This window comes from Lonchura striata, chromosome 4, assembly GCF_046129695.1.
Source record: "Lonchura striata isolate bLonStr1 chromosome 4, bLonStr1.mat, whole genome shotgun sequence".
In the NCBI taxonomy this organism is placed as follows: Eukaryota; Metazoa; Chordata; class Aves; order Passeriformes; family Estrildidae; genus Lonchura; species Lonchura striata.
In genome coordinates this window covers 67,611,406-67,626,900 of record NC_134606.1, presented here as the reverse complement: position 1 = coordinate 67,626,900, position 15,495 = coordinate 67,611,406, and the positions used below count along the sequence as shown (strand labels likewise).

The 15,495-nt window shown below is 43.0% G+C and overlaps 1 protein-coding gene across 1 annotated transcript in view; it reads left to right on the top strand.

Annotated features, from left to right (window-relative positions):
- The first annotated feature begins 6,209 nt into the window (after positions 1-6,209).
- HSPA4L (heat shock protein family A (Hsp70) member 4 like) overlaps positions 6,210-15,495 on the top strand; it is a 23,246-nt gene continuing 13,960 nt past the window's right edge. The window contains exons 1-8 of the mRNA XM_021541626.2: positions 6,210-6,406; positions 9,601-9,658; positions 10,267-10,407; positions 11,304-11,426; positions 12,768-12,867; positions 13,743-13,876; positions 14,507-14,751; positions 14,837-14,913. Coding sequence (XP_021397301.2) covers positions 6,300-6,406; positions 9,601-9,658; positions 10,267-10,407; positions 11,304-11,426; positions 12,768-12,867; positions 13,743-13,876; positions 14,507-14,751; positions 14,837-14,913 — 985 coding nt within the window. The 5' untranslated portion in view covers positions 6,210-6,299. The remainder of the gene's footprint in view (positions 6,407-9,600; positions 9,659-10,266; positions 10,408-11,303; positions 11,427-12,767; positions 12,868-13,742; positions 13,877-14,506; positions 14,752-14,836; positions 14,914-15,495) is intronic.

Genomic DNA, 15,495 nt, shown 5'->3' with positions numbered 1-15,495 from the left:
TTAATCTCCTGATATTGCATGCAAATTCTTAAGCAGTCCATTTTCAATTACAGTCATTTTGTATATAAAGAGTTTAAGGTTGTTTTCTTTCTTTCCTTGCAATGGAAAAAAGTAAAACGGGCATTGTGTAATTAACACTGTTTACAGTTCTTTAAATCTCCTTTCCATCTCCTGGAAATGCTTCCAGATGGCTCACAAGTGTATGAGCTCGTGACTCAAATTTTAGAAGCATTCCATGAATAACACTCAAGATTAATTTCCTTAGAAGTACAATATTTAGCCAAGTGGCATATCCACTGCTGAAGCTCAGGGCCTTTGGATGCTGTCTTACATGTTCTGTTCAGGACAGGAAATGGGATCCTACAGCTGCAGAGTTGTTCCCAAACTGGCAAATAAAAAGTTATTTTGTGTACAACCACATGGTCTGCATTTACTACACAAGATGTACCCCTGATGCACTTAAAAGGCAGCACAGCTATGTCAGAGCTGTAAAAAGTTATGTAAAATGTTTCTCCTACTGTGATCAGCTTTTACCAGTGAAAAGATAAAAAAACCTCATTGTAGCAATTGCTCTGAGGCTGCCATGTTTCATTATTATATTGTAAATACAGCGTTTTGGACAGATCTTGTTCTTGTTGCTGTGAATTTAATTTAGTACAAAGGTCAGTATTCTAATATTGTAATGCTGTGTTTTCATAGCTGTATGCAGCAATCTTTGTGTTTCAGTTTTGGAAGGGCATTCTGGCAAACCTGGCTGCTGCCAGAGCAGCAGGAGCCAGATCCACTGAGTTCAGCTCAGTGGTGCTACTGGGGGAGGCAGTGAAACCTCTGCAGTGGCAGTGCCAGGTTTGCCTGATGTGCCTCAGGTGTTATATTTACTTCATTCTAGAGGCAGACCAATGCACAATAGTATTAGAGTCCTTTCTGTTAAAAATTTACCAAAGTGCAATTTATAAGCATAAAAATAATAAGAAATGCACAATCTTTAAAGAAGAAGATGAAGTAAAGTGAAAGAAAATTCTCTGGAAATAGTGCTGGAGCACAGCTCTCAGTTTTGCATTTGCTTAGATTCCGCAGGGAAATGTTTTAACTGAATTTTATCACCTTTGGGTGCAGAAATCAGAGGAGTTTGGGTTTTCCTGACATAAGGTGTTATGGGGTGTAATTTAAAGAACTGATGACCATCCTTGTTCTGTATCAAGAATATCAACCGAAGATTTTCTCAACTGGACATGATTTCTGGGTAGGTTAATGTCTTTAGATACATTTCATTCATTCAAATAGGTAAAATTAATTTCCTGAAAAGCGTGTCTGGAAGGCTTTGCAGTACAGAGAGAAATCTCTGCTGTCTCTGGGGCTGTTGGCTTTCCTGATTTGCCTGCAATGGACAACTTAACTCTGATTCTCTATCCCAGGAACTGGCTGCTTTGCTTCACCTGTTGCTCCTTGTGCCCTGTACATGGGTTGAATTAATAATTTTGTGCTGCCTTTGGTATAAGAGGGTGTACAGTTTGGAGTTCTTATTTCAAAGGTTGGTTTCTTGCCTGCCATGTTTTCACCTGTAGAGAATCCCAAGAGCTGAAAAACAAATTAAAATCTACACATACAATTTTAACTTTTTTAACTTTGTCACATAGATGTTTTAACTTTTGCTCCACTATAGGGAAAAGCTGAAACAAATAATGCTTCTCATACATCTGAGCAAGAACGTGTGGGGAGGAAGTGAAAGCATGGCATTCCATAGAAAAAATTCTTTCCAGAGCAAGGGCAGGAGAATTTGATCCATAAGGATTCTGCTGGAGGATAGCACCACTGGAATGGCAGCTGTTTGAGCTGGGAAGTGTTTCAGCAAATGGAAGTCACTACCTGTTTGAATACTAATACTCTGTCTTCACCCCTCCAGGTCTGTATGCTTTGTTAGAAAGAGACAAAACGATGATCTCCTCTGTTTAAATGTCTCAGCTATGCAGGCAGTCTGTGCTGAAAAGCAGGGTAACTGCATGCATAACAATGTGCATAAATTTCTCTTCTGTTGGGTGCTGCTCAGCAACAGTTCCAGGAATTGGGGACTGGATTATTAAAATTATAAATACAGATGGACTTCCTGGCCTGTACAGGATTCCTAAGTAGGTAGTTCAGTATAGGGAATTGTTGTGCACCAGGCCTTCGGTTTTTGATGTTATGGACACCACTAAGGTGGCTTTTACAAACAGAAATGAACACCTTTTAAATCTTCTATCATCACATTTATTATGAACTCATGAGGGTGCTAGCAACAGCTTTTCCATTTACAGTTATTTCTGCCTGACAGACTTACTGAAGAGCCAAGGCTTTCTACAGTAGGATGAACAGAAATTGATCAAAATTACATTTCTTTACTGGATTTGATGTGCATTTTACAGAACTTGTACAGGCTTCCACTTTTGTTTTGTAGAATTATATTCAGTTCACAACTTGCTGAAAGCTTTTGGTAGAAAACTAAGGACTGGTTTTCCTTTTCCTGCTCAGAGCCAGGTATTTGGAGTAGGACAGATTTGTGGGTAGAATAATTTTACTAGGTTGTTCATTAACATTTGAAATACATCTAATAATACTAATTCTTGCTGTGAAGATTATCTTCAAATAAATAGTTCTTAGAAAAAAACCCACAAAAATGTTCTTGAGAAACAGGGACTTTGTTCCCTGCATCCCTGGGGAAGTTTTGCCACCCAATAACAGGAAGGAGTTGTTAGTTCCAAAGTGCTGTGTTTCAAGGTTCTCCTCTCTTGGTATGCCAGGAAGTCAAATAAAATCTGAATAAATGTTGGCATAGAACCTGCTTAGGTCATTTGAGAAAATACCAGGGATACTTAAATTCTTACATAAGGCCCTGCATACCTCTGGTAATCTGTCCTAAATATCACAAACCTTGAAGCATACCCCATTAGCACTACTGATGTCTGCCTTTCAGACTAAAGGTGATTTCACTGTTTTATGCTTTATCTGAGCAGCAGGCCTGCAGTTCATGCTGGTTTTATTTCAGAGTGCTGTGCCCCTTGAGGCTTTACCAAAGAATTGCCTCTGCTTCTGGTCATAAACTTACCACGAGAATAGAGAAGAGTATCAAGATTACTAAAAACACAAATTATAACAATTTAGAGTAAGGTAATGGGTTTACTAGCACAAAATGTGAGAATGAGAGGATTTGTATTGTTGTGTATGTGTATTTTGTGAGTGATCCTTATTTCATTCATGTTGTTCTGAAGATGCAAATGAAGCTGATTAGTATGATTTTAACAACTTCTCATCATGCTGCTTATTTTGATCCCAGTGGAGACCTTTAATTAAATATATCACCTGTTATTTCTCCAGTTGAGACTGTGTTTTCCAGATGGGATAACTTTCTGAATCAACAAACCTACTACAGTAGCTGCTTTCAGCAAACTGGTTTCTGTCAGCTGAGCAGCAACAACTATTATCAAATAGCCTCTCATTTGCATATATTAATGTTGATCCAAAACAAGATATGCTAAATGCTTTTTAGCTATGTTGGGACACTTATTTGTATTGATCATGTAAGCATATATTTCATATGTGTGTATCAGTGGCCTGAATTGGACAAAATTATCTTTCTGCCGTTATGGAGGACCTAGAACCTTACTTGGCATTGCAAGTGGATTTGATTTCAGATGTAGCTAGGTTAAATCTTCAGTTAAAAAAAAAAAGTATCTTCTCCCCAGTATAATTTGACATAATGAGAGGGATTTGGATTTGTCTCTCCCAAAAAAAAAAAGTGTGCATGTTTTTTGCTAGTGAAGAAAAAAAAAAAAACAAAACAGTGATGGTTCTTAATACAGCCCTTAATATGTTTTAGAGGACTCTATTGATCACTAATGAACTGCAATGTACTTGGTATAAAACTATTTCACTCATACTAAAGAAGGAAAAAAATGAGCTATGCAAGTTTTAACAGCATTGAAAGAATTCAGAGCACCCTTAGGACTGGAGTGACCTCATTTAATTCCTAAGCCTTCTACTTGCCCAGTAGAGCTTAAAAAAAGCATCAGAAGAAGGATCACAGCTTTTCTAAATTTAGCCATTGGTACCAGCTAACAGAGTGTGACACCAGATAAATATTTAATGGTCAAAGGATCCTCCTTTGGAGTGATTCGTTAGGAGAAAATTTGCTTAGTGTTCTTTACTACAGAAAGACCATGGAATCCAAGAAAATACTTACTTGCCTCTTGTTTGAAATTCTCAATGTTTCCATTTTGTTGATACTAAAACAACATTGAAAAGGCTTTTAGCTGGCTGGCAGCATTTTAAGCCTAAAACACAGCCCAAAAATATAAAGAGCCAAGCATATAGAGACCTAGAACACTTAGTACAATATTTCTTGAGAAAATTTTAAATGGCTCAGGATCCTTCTCAGTACTGAGGAAAAATCTTAGCATGTACATAAATGAGAAAACTCTTATTTCTGAGGTAGTAATTTTCAAGAGGGAAAGACCAAACCTTGTGGAGTACTGGTAATTTAGGATCCAAAAGAAGTGTTTGGGAGGCATTTAAATGTCTGGCTTCAAAGAAATGAAGCCCAGCAGCGTTCCTAAGATTTCACCCAAGCCATTAAGTTTGACGTGAAACCCTTGGCTCATGGAATATGTACAATTTTTTTTTTTTTTTTTGAGCTGCTGACATACCAAATGTAATCCATGGGCCAAGAACTGGAAAGACTGGGGCAACCTCAGTCCCAAAATTGCTACAGGGGCAGTCCATGATGAGAAGGGGGCTGTGCTCAGGTATGTCTGTGGCTTACCTGGCTGGAGTGAGCTTTGTTCATACTCCCAGGCTGGGCATCAGTGTGACACTGAAGCACACAGACGACTTTTAGGAAATGCCTCCAAGAGTCTGGCTTACCCTGCTTGTACTCTCAATCTCCAGCTCTAGACAAAGCAAATAAAAAGTCCACTGGCACTTTCTGGTGGCCGTCAGGAATGTTTGCACAAGTCTGCTCCCGAGAGCAGCTTCGAACCAGCTGGCTTGGCTTGCACAACCACACAGGAGCATTTGCATTTATTTAATCTCTTTGTCCCCCAGGTTTCTATTCAGTGGGGAGGCAGCCTCAAGTGGTGCTGCCAATACCTTGAACCACAGTTTTCCTAACAGGTGGAAAGAGCAAAGAAGGAATTGGAGTTGGGGGATCTGCCTCCCTGGCTACTGTAGATGGGACGGGACCTGATTTGCCTTTCTGATCCTCATCCTAGCAAGTAAAGATGGGATAATTAAGGCAAGTAGAGTAGCTGTGTTACAAATATTTCTGTGTACCAGTGGTTTCCCTTGCCTCTGGAGGTTTTAGAGGAAAAGAGTATGTTTTGATTAGGAATATTCTGGTTGTTTAGTAGACTATTGAGACTGTGACAAATGAGAGAGATAATCCAGCCTCTTGACAGGGATGTTGAACTAGTTTAGTTGTTTTGTGCTTATTTTTAATCTCTCCAGTGGAACAAAACTGTGCAGTGTCACATGCTGTGTCACAAAGACGTCACATTGCTGTCTGAAACAGTGTCATTTTTAGAAGCAAATAACTACTTGGGAAACTTTTCCAGCCTGCAGGTTGGTTTTGTGGAGTTTCAATCCACAACTACCAGATACCCATAAAACACGGGGTAAGCAGAGATACTTGGGGCTCGGGCTGACTTTTTTCCCCCAGGGAAAGAAAACAGACAAGGCTGTTTCTGGAAATGCACAGGGCCCAAGCGCGGCTGGGACGGCTCTTCCATCGGTGTTGGCAATGGGCAGAAGGCAGGAGCCGGCAGCGGCACCGAGAGCCGTGCCCGGCTCTGTGCCTGCCGGCCTGGGCATAACCGGGCTTCCACCGCGGGGCTCTCCCGGTGCCAGCCGCTGCAGGCTGCCCTCCTCAGGCAGGGGCTCTGTCCTCGCAGCAGCTCCGCGGGGCTCACTGCAAGCACGGCCGCGCCGGTGCCCGCTCTGCACTAGCGGCTCGGATCGCGGTCCTCCCGCACCGGGAGCCGCGGGCGGCGGCGCCGCGCGGCCGCTTTAAGGCGGCGGGGCGGTCCCTGCGCAGCGCTGCCGCTCTGGGCGGCGCCGCTCCCGTTCCAGATCCTTCTGGAAGGGCAGCGCCGCCCGAGCGCTGCCGGAAAGAGCCGAGGCGGCGCCGGGCCGGGCGGGCTCCCCGCCGGCGGCGCCTGCGCACGGCGCGCCCGCTGCCGGTTGGTGCCGGCGCTCCGCAGTGGGGGAGCGGCGGGCGCGGAGCCGCGGCCAGTCCCGGTGCCAGCCCAGTGCCAGCCCCGGGCGCAGCCATGTCCGTGGTGGGCATCGACCTCGGCTTCCTCAACTGCTACATCGGCGTGGCGCGGAGCGGCGGCATCGAGACCATCGCCAACGAGTACAGCGACCGCTGCACGCCGTGAGTAGCGGCGCGCCCGCCCCGCGGGGCTCCCCGCGCGTTCCCCGCGGGATGCGCCGGCCGGCCGAGCCGGGAGGCGGCGGAGCGCCCCTTCCCGGGACCGCGTGTGCCGGGCGGCGCTCGGCGCGCCGCTGTGCTGCCGCCGTGCCCTTGAAGCGCCGCGCCGCGCCGCCCAGCAGCCGCGCGGTTCCGCGGGCCCGGCGCGCTGCTCTCCCCGCGGGGCTGCGCTTTCCTCCGGAGCGCTTCCAGCAGCAATCGCGCGAGTGGTGGCGAGACGGAGGAGGAGGAGGTTGACTGAGCAGGGAAGCGGCGCGATGAGCTCCCTTGCTCTAAACCTGTTCCTGCTTGCAGCGCATCTGCTGGCCCTGGAATACCGAGGTCTGGCGAGGGAGGGGGGGGCACTGGGCAACGTCCGTGATGATGGGAGACGCAAGAGTAGGTGGAGATATTGCTCCTGTTTCTATGGGATACGTCTAGGATTCTTAGAGCTCCATCTGTGCATAATTTTGAAGGAGGATTCGGGAATTCGTGTAATACTCGTAAAAATCGGGGGTTGGTTGTTGCTTCTCTTTTTACAAAGGGGCTTGTAGCCAACTGAGAAAGATGTTTCTGCTGTGCGAGACTGTAGTAACTTCAGCACTGCTGCCCTTGTCTCGGAGAAATGTAGGTTTGCTTTCTAAAAAGTGCAAAGAAGGTGATTGCTGAAGAGCATGTCGTCTGATTTAATGGGAATACACTTAAAAATTCATTTTATTCTTAGAAGAATATTCTTCTCGTATTAACTCGGGAAGTAATTCTCTTTTGTGCACTAGATATGCAGAGAGAACTGAAATTCTCGGGCCTTTCAAATGCAAAGTATCCCATGAAATTGTTGCCCACAGAATCCTCAAGCAGCTGCAGTTTCTTTCCCCCTTGTGATGAAGAGCGTTTCCAATTTTTAGTAGTTTTTGGAGTGTGTTGTTTGCAGGTAGGCTTACCTGCATTTGCTATTTTTTACACTAATGTCTGATTAACTGTACTTTCAAGATACTTGTAAAGTGATTATGAAAGAGGTTCGCGTTAGCAATTACAGCATCTGGAGTGCACATACGGTCACACTTTAAGTGACATTTTCATTGACCTTTTCTGTCTCAAAATGTGGCAATACAGGAGACGTTGAGGAACGTCTTTTCTAGTGTCACTGCCTTGAGAGAAATCAAATAGAGGTAAATAGAAAAGTAACAGGTTCATTACTGTTATGTAAGTCTTTCATAGTAGCTAAATCTTTACTTCAAGTGGGATTTGAGTAATACAGACAGATCTAAGTCTTCAATCATCAGAACTTTCCTTATTGCACGTAGCAACACAGTAAATTAACATATGTGAATGTTCCTATGGAGGTGGCCGCATCATGCAGGTACTTGAGTAAGCTATTAGTTAATTACATTCTATAATCCGGTGCTTGGGATTGTCAGTGTTAGTACAACCATGTTTCATCCTGCAAGCTTTAGCACAAGCACTTTACAAAGAAGGGAAAAAGATCTTGCCAGTTAAGCCATGCATTTCAGTAGAAATTGGATATTTCCTGGCTTTTGGCCCTGCATCTCTTTGAAAACTGACCCTTGACTTTTCCTGAGCTGGGAACTTCAGCAGGGCTGTTGAACACATTTCCAGTGCCTCTGGCTCGTTACACTCATGGCAAGTGGCCCTTTCAGGTGCTCTGCCTCACCACTGTGGTTTTTCGGGAAAACATGACAGTTGCTGATAGCTCATGACTTACTTCACACCAGGTGTGATTAATGTGATCACATGCTGTAATTAAGATGATGTAATAAGGAATCTTGGAAACGACTGAATTTTTTGAAGCCGAAGAGGGCACATTTATTTTTTTGGCATCTCAGCTTCCCAACAGCAGGCGAGAAAAACCATCCATCCCCCTGTGCTGGAAGTAATTGAAACAACCCATGGCAGGAGCTGTGCTGGCTCTGAGCTGGTTCTGCATGGGGTAATGTGCAGGCTGTGCTGTGAGCAGAGGCAGATTCCCGCACTGAAAAGGTGTGATGCAATAGCATTGGTTTGTAAATCATTTGCTTGCCGTGGAAATTGCTCGTTTATCTGACTACCCCTAATTATCACAAGGCGTAATTGGGGAACTGTAGCGTCTTGACAACTTTAAAAATCGTAAAAAGTTGTTCGTGAAAGCTGCACTGCCTATTTGAAAATACAGGGAAATGCCTCGTGTGTTTGGAGCAGTTAAATCTGGAGAAGGTTTTTGGATGTCACAGAGAAGAGGTTGCTAGAAAATACTGCCAAATTGCAGTGCCCTCAGTGATGGAGAGGAAGCAGGAATCAGTCTGCTCGAGTGCATTAAACAATTACATTTGGGCTGTGTGCAGTCTGGGCTTCTCCATCACTCCCGAATGGTCGTGGTTGCCTTTTGGGGCAGAGTTGTATTTCGGGTCTGTGATGCAAAGGTGCAATGTGAGTAACTTCCAGAACAGAAACGAACATTTCCAGAGGCATTGCTCAGAGGCCAGATGGTGGCTGGAGCCTTGGGCAGCCTTTGCTGATGCAGGGGGGTGCTGTTGGTAGCCAAGAAGCTGCGGGGGGCTGTGGATTACAGAAGGGCTTCCCGAGAGCCCTGCCTGCCTGGGAGCTGTCCCCAAGTCTCTCCCTCTGTGCCTGGACCTGCCAGTCCTGGCTGTGGAAGCACTTCAGAGCTCGTTCAGCTCTGGTTTGTGGGTGCTTTAATGGTTGTTTCAGGATTGCTGCTAAGGGCTCTTGGAGTGTCAATGTGGCCCTGAGACTCAAGGGTTGTTGAGTCAATAGAACCCGGCAGGTAAAGTTCAGGGGTTTGAATGAATCTCACAGGCTTCTTAGGTTTTGTTTTAACCCATGACCCAGAAGTAACTATCGGTGCCTTCCCTTCGTGATGAGATCTGTGGAACGTTTCAGCTTTTACAGAATTCCTTAAATGCCATTAAAATGGCAACAGTTGCAGTTGCTTGCTGTTTCTAAATTCATTTACAAAGAACAAAATAACTAGAATTCCACTTCTGGTTCTGGTGCTTCGTGCAGTAATGCTGTCATTTAACACATCCATGTTCTGCTGCTTGAATTTTTGTGGGTGTTCTACAGAATGATACTTCAGAACACATATGATGTTTTTTTTTAAAGCTGTTTTTTTTTTTTGTTTTTTTTGTTTTTTTACTTAGAGCATGTATATCTTTAGGATCCAAGACCCGAGCCATCGGGAATGCAGCAAAGAGCCAGGTAAATGGATCAAAACCTTTTTTCACTGATAAACAAGTTCAAGTTGTCCTGCAGTAGTTTCCTTTGATAGCTTAAATAGTGTGCTTGCTGGGGTTTGTTTGTTTTGGTTCTTTCTTTGGTTAAAAGTCTGTCCTGAAAATAACTAGGTTGAAACACTGATGAGAGAATAGGTGTGGGGAGGCTTTACATCCAGATGGGATCTGAATTAGAGGAGAGCTTTAAAGGAAGGGAAATGTGTTAATTTGTTGAAGGTTCATTTAAGGTTAATGTAGGTAATAACTTCATTAGTTCCTGCAGGCAGCCACTGCAACTATATAGGATCTTAAATACTTCATGCTGTATCAGAAAGCTCTTCTAAAATAAAAAGTACAGTGAAAATTTGTGGCAGCAAGTTAAATAGATATTAAGAGAGAAGTACGTGTGAATTTTTCTATTAGGGCCCATAGATTAAAAAGTAGATTATTTCACTCTTCTCACACTTTGCTTTTCAGTAAATGTGTGGGACTTGACACAGGTCAGTGTGTGCATTAAGCACAACGTGAAAAATTCCTTTCTGCCCGGTCCTCTGTGTCAGAATGTCATGAGTAACGAAAATATCTTTGCCACAGATCGTCACAAACGTAAAAAATGCAGTACATGGCTTCAAGAAACTGCATGGAAGAGCATTTGAAGATCCTTACATCCAGGCTGAGAGGGCCAAACTTCCCTATGAACTTCAGAAGATGCCAAATGGCTCCGTAGGAGTAAAGGTGAGTGAGAGCTTTGGGTGGAATCTCTCTGGTGGGCTCTTGTCACTTAACTTCCTCCGTGGTCACTTATATTTTCCTTTAGAAAACAAAATACATTCCTGTGTCTCTGAATAAGTCTGTACTTTCTCCAAAATGTCCATTGATGTTTCTCATCTATCATACTAGTTTTCCATAGTCATATCAGCTTTTCATTTGGCCTTACTAGATTTATCTTCAAATCTGTATAATTACAGTGTGAGATTATTAGTTCCCATCAGACATGCAGAAGCCAAGTGCCAGGAAAACAACATAATGCTCTGAATATGAAATCTGAGCAAGTTATCTTTAATTTGATTCCAAACTAAATGGCAGGAGTGCTTGGGATTGCTGGAGAGATGATAGCTTGTTAGGAATTCAGGCCACAGAACCTCCCATGGAGGCTGAGGATTCAACCACATTTCCTGAGCAGAGCAGGTCTTTGGAATTGCCTGGTTTACACCTTCCCTGCCTCCTGTGCTTGAGTGACTGTTGCAGGAAGCAAATGTTCCTTGGGCTTGCTCCAAAACTTGTATTTTTAGCCTGTGTTACAGCACAATGTGATCCTATATATATTATGCTCTTTTTTTTGCTATTTTTTTTAAATTTAAAATGCACGAGCAGGAGAAATACCATATCATTGTGAATAGTCCCTTGAGATAACTGAGGTGTTAAGCTTCCCACAAAAAAAAAAAAAAAAAAAAACCACGAAACTGTTGAGAATTTGTTGTGGGGAGCACAGATCAAGAGACAGGGTGCCTAGACTTGTGTCTTGGTGTTCAGGGGGTCTCAATACTCAACATCAAAAATAATGCCCAAGCTGCTTATCTTGAGAGCAAAGTTGAGATGGTTGATCCCAGAATCCCAACTCTCTGTTCCAGGTGAGATACCTGGATGAAGAGAGACTGTTTGCAGTGGAACAGATCACAGGAATGCTGCTGGCCAAGCTGAAGGAGACTTCGGAAAGTGCTTTGAAGAAACCAGTGGCTGACTGTGTGATTTCAGTAAGTTGTCACATATTTATTGCAATCCACAGGCAGTTCTATGCAAGCTAAGACCATTTATACCATGGTGCAGTAAGAGGTACACGTAGTGGATAGAAGTCATGTTCCCAAAAATGGGCCTTTTTGACAAGTTTTCCAAATGAGAATAGTTCTTGAAGCATGTGTGAGGAGATGAAAAGGTTGTTAAATCAAGAGTGTATTTTCAGAAAGGACACAGTGCTTAAGCTGATGCAGTCTGTCTGTCTCCAAGGGCTACAGACAGTATTTCTGATTACTGTAGTTCTTGTTACAAATGGGAGCTGTCCTAGGTGTAAGCATATCCCACTTGCTTCCAAAGAACCTTCTTAAATTCTTGTTCAGTTTCTTTCCTGTTGTGTGGGTGAACCCTGTTGCAGTGCAGTTGAGAGTCACCTGAACTTAGGGATCTGTGGGTTATGCTGATAATTTGACACACCCAAACCACTTGGCTTTATTTGAAAAAGTCATTTTATTTCGTTGGATACGATGTCCTGTGTCTGCTTTTCACATGGCCTTTGTTTACTGGCCCTGGTGGGAGGTTTGGGCATGAAGGATTGCAGTTATCCCTTCTCTGTCAGGCAGAGCCATGGGAACTGGAAAGCTGTGTACATGAGCTGTTAGAAATCTGCTTTGATATTTTTCCTTGCTTCCTTACGCTGGGAGAATACCTCCCACACACCCAGGGATCCTTGGCAATGCCCCACAGTGGTAGCCAACAAAACACACAACAAAATGGAGCTCTGTGTCTGCTGAAGAGGTGCCAGCAGATTGCAGCCAGATCCTCAATGGGCTCCGATGCTGCTGTGGCTATTTTTGGTGGCACTGAACCTTGCAGCACACTCTAAGCTGGCACTGTGGTGGCAGTGATAGCTGGAAAAAGGGATGCAGGTTCAAGTTGGATTCCAGAATCGCTGCAGTGCTTCTGCCATTGACTTATTTGGGGCTGTGTGTGAGTATTTGTTGGGTTTACTTTGTCCTGCACGAATATTTCCAGGAGCTGGTGATGATTTTAAGATGAAAGACTCATTCAAACAATCTGAGAAAGCATTTTCAGGATTTTTTTTTTTGTGTGTGTGTTAAAATCTGCTTTATTTAAAACAACCCTGGATGCAACTTCATTTTTGTCATGTTTTGAATTTTTAATTAAAATATGCACTAAAATGAATTAGCTAGCTGTTTTATTCAGACAGCCCTATTAGTTTGAGGTTAGCTTATAACAGTTTCTTGTAGTAATTTATAGGATAGCTTGATGGGCAAGTCTGACTACTCTAAATTAAAAAATTTGTATCCTATAATATCCAATGTCATTATTTTTGGAAACAGGTCCCCAGTTTCTTCACTGATGCTGAAAGGAGGTCTGTAATGGCAGCTGCACAGATTGCAGGATTAAATTGTCTGAAGCTGATGAATGAAACTACAGCAGGTAAAGGGCTGGGACTTTTTTTTGTCCTTTGAGGCATTCAGACTGTTGAATGTGAGGGTGATGACACCCTGCTCTTACACAACTGGGAGCTTGGCAGAGAGCTGTCCAGGCTAGTACTGCCCATTCCAGTTTGGGAACTGGAAACACAGCAGTGGGGTGGTGTGCAGCGCTTGAGAGGCAGCATGAGTGCTGGGGTTTGCTAACCTGAGCACAGTCATACTTGGGAGTGCCTTTGGAAATAAACCTGGAAATAAACCTGGGATCTGTAAAGTTGTGGCAGTCCTGTCAGCTGTAGCAATGGCACAACTATTTCTATAAAGTAATTTACTCCTCTCTTCTGGCTTTGGTGAATTCTAAGGTAGAGCATAGAAAAGACGTAACACTTAATGGGGACTAAAGTTGGAGCTGCTTAAATCAGTAAATTTTATTTTTCTCGATTCTCTTTGCTTTTAAAAAGTCCAAAAAAGCTTTCCAAATGAGTGCTGGTTGTGAAAGCATAGATTTGTGTAAACTAGTCTTCCAGAACATTTCCTTTATCTCTTGGGCATGCTTGAATTTTTCAAAGCTAAGGTATTTCAAGGGAGAGGTGTAGGCATGATTCTTAGTCTGTGCAGTTTCACGAATTGCAGTGTTAATTTGGCACCAAGTAGAATTAAAATATAGGGAGAGTCTCTATTAGTGCTAAACCTTCACTTGACATCTTTCTTGTTAGTGAAAAATGTGCTTTCGACATGATTTTGACTTTTAATAACAGTTATGAAGGTCTTTAGAAAGGGTGAACATGGGCAGTGTCTGTCTCTTGGTGGTGATTTCATTGCATGGTCTGCAGCTGTGTGTGCCATCCCCTTAACCTTCCACGGGTTGGTGTTTTCCAGTTGCATTAGCCTATGGAATATACAAGCAAGATCTGCCAGCCTTGGAAGAGAAGCCAAGAAATGTGGTCTTTGTAGATATGGGGCATTCTGCATATCAAGTTTCCATCTGTGCTTTTAACAAGGGAAAACTGAAGGTAATTGTTTAAGTCATACATTAAAAGCCTGAAGTATTTAAAACTCAAAATACTACTCTGAGGAAAGATTAGCTTTTTAAGAAGTAGACATCCATAAAAAATATTTTTTAAACGTGGAATATGAAACCTTTCTGTTACATTTTGGCTGGTTTTGTTACATCAAATCACTTTTTGTAAAATGTAGAAATGCAGCATCCTAAAGTGTGTTTTGGAACATGCTTGATAATTAAGGACATTGCAGAGTTTTTGTGTCATATCCCTGAAATATTTGCATATTCAGAAAGCCTCTTAAATATTGTAGTTGTGCAACTGACTCACTCATGGGAGATTCTTGAGCTATCTTGAGACGCTCTGAAATGTTGGGTTTTTTTTTGGTGCCATCCATGGGAGTTCGAAGTCTAAATCCAGTGGGATGTGAAACAAAGCTGAACATTCGTTGCATCCTGGTTTGGAGACATTTTTGTCTGTGACCTACTAAAGGCTGAAGGCTTTTGTGGGCCTGTTTCTGGTAGCCAAATGCCATCTGAAGCCATGTGGAAGGCGATGATGACACTTGCTGCTTTGTTGAGTAAATGACACAGCACAAACCTTGTCTCATAATTTCTGGTCTTGTTCTTTGACTCCTGCCAGGTCTTGGCCACTACCTTTGACCCTTTTGTAGGTGGCAGGAATTTTGATGAGGCTTTGGTAGATTACTTCTCTGAAGAATTTAGGACAAAATACAAACTGAATGTAAAAGAGAATCCCCGAGCACTGCTGCGATTGTATCAGGAATGTGAGAAGCTCAAGAAGCTGATGAGTGCGAATGCATCTGACCTTCCCCTCAATATCGAGTGCTTCATGAATGACCTGGATGTCTCCAGTAAGATGAACAGGTACTGGGTGTTGTTCCCACTGAGGGGCTGGGGGTTGTGGTCTCTGAGCAGCCTGGTAACACCATGCACTCTCCCTGCCCTGCAGAGCTCAGTTCGAGCAGCTGTGTGCTGCCCTTCTGGCCAGAGTGGAGCCTCCTCTAAGAGCAGCCATGGATCAAGCCAGTAAGTAGAAGCTACTTGAGGTTCTGCTAGTAATCCAGTCATTCCTGATCTCTTTAATGATTATCTTTTCAATGTATTTTTGTATTTATTAGAATTGCAAAGCTAAATACTGAAAAGTTAAATGTAAGTTCCATTCATATGCTTGCCATGAATGCATGATCCCATTCCCGCCTCATTTAGTGCACATGCTACTCTGCAACTTTGGTTATTGACCCTTATTCACCCTGTGTCATGGAAAAGGTTGGCAATCTGAATTTCTTAAAAAACACCAAACAACCAAACTAAAACGATGATGGTAAAAGATACTGTTCATAACTGCAACATTCTGGCCAGCCTGTTCCATGTAGTACTTACATGTCCTCACTGACCTGGTAATTTGGCAGTATATTCTTAAATTGAATTACCTAAAGCATGTGCCAATAACAAAGTAATTTTTTTGTTTCTTGCCTAATGTAGTGTAAAGGAGAGAATTACACTTCAACAGGAAAGGTTTTACCCCTTAATTTCAGCACCTTCAACTAAAAGGGAAGAATTCTGCTGATCTTGTGGCTTGGCTCAATAGGAAATACAGGAATTAAAAAA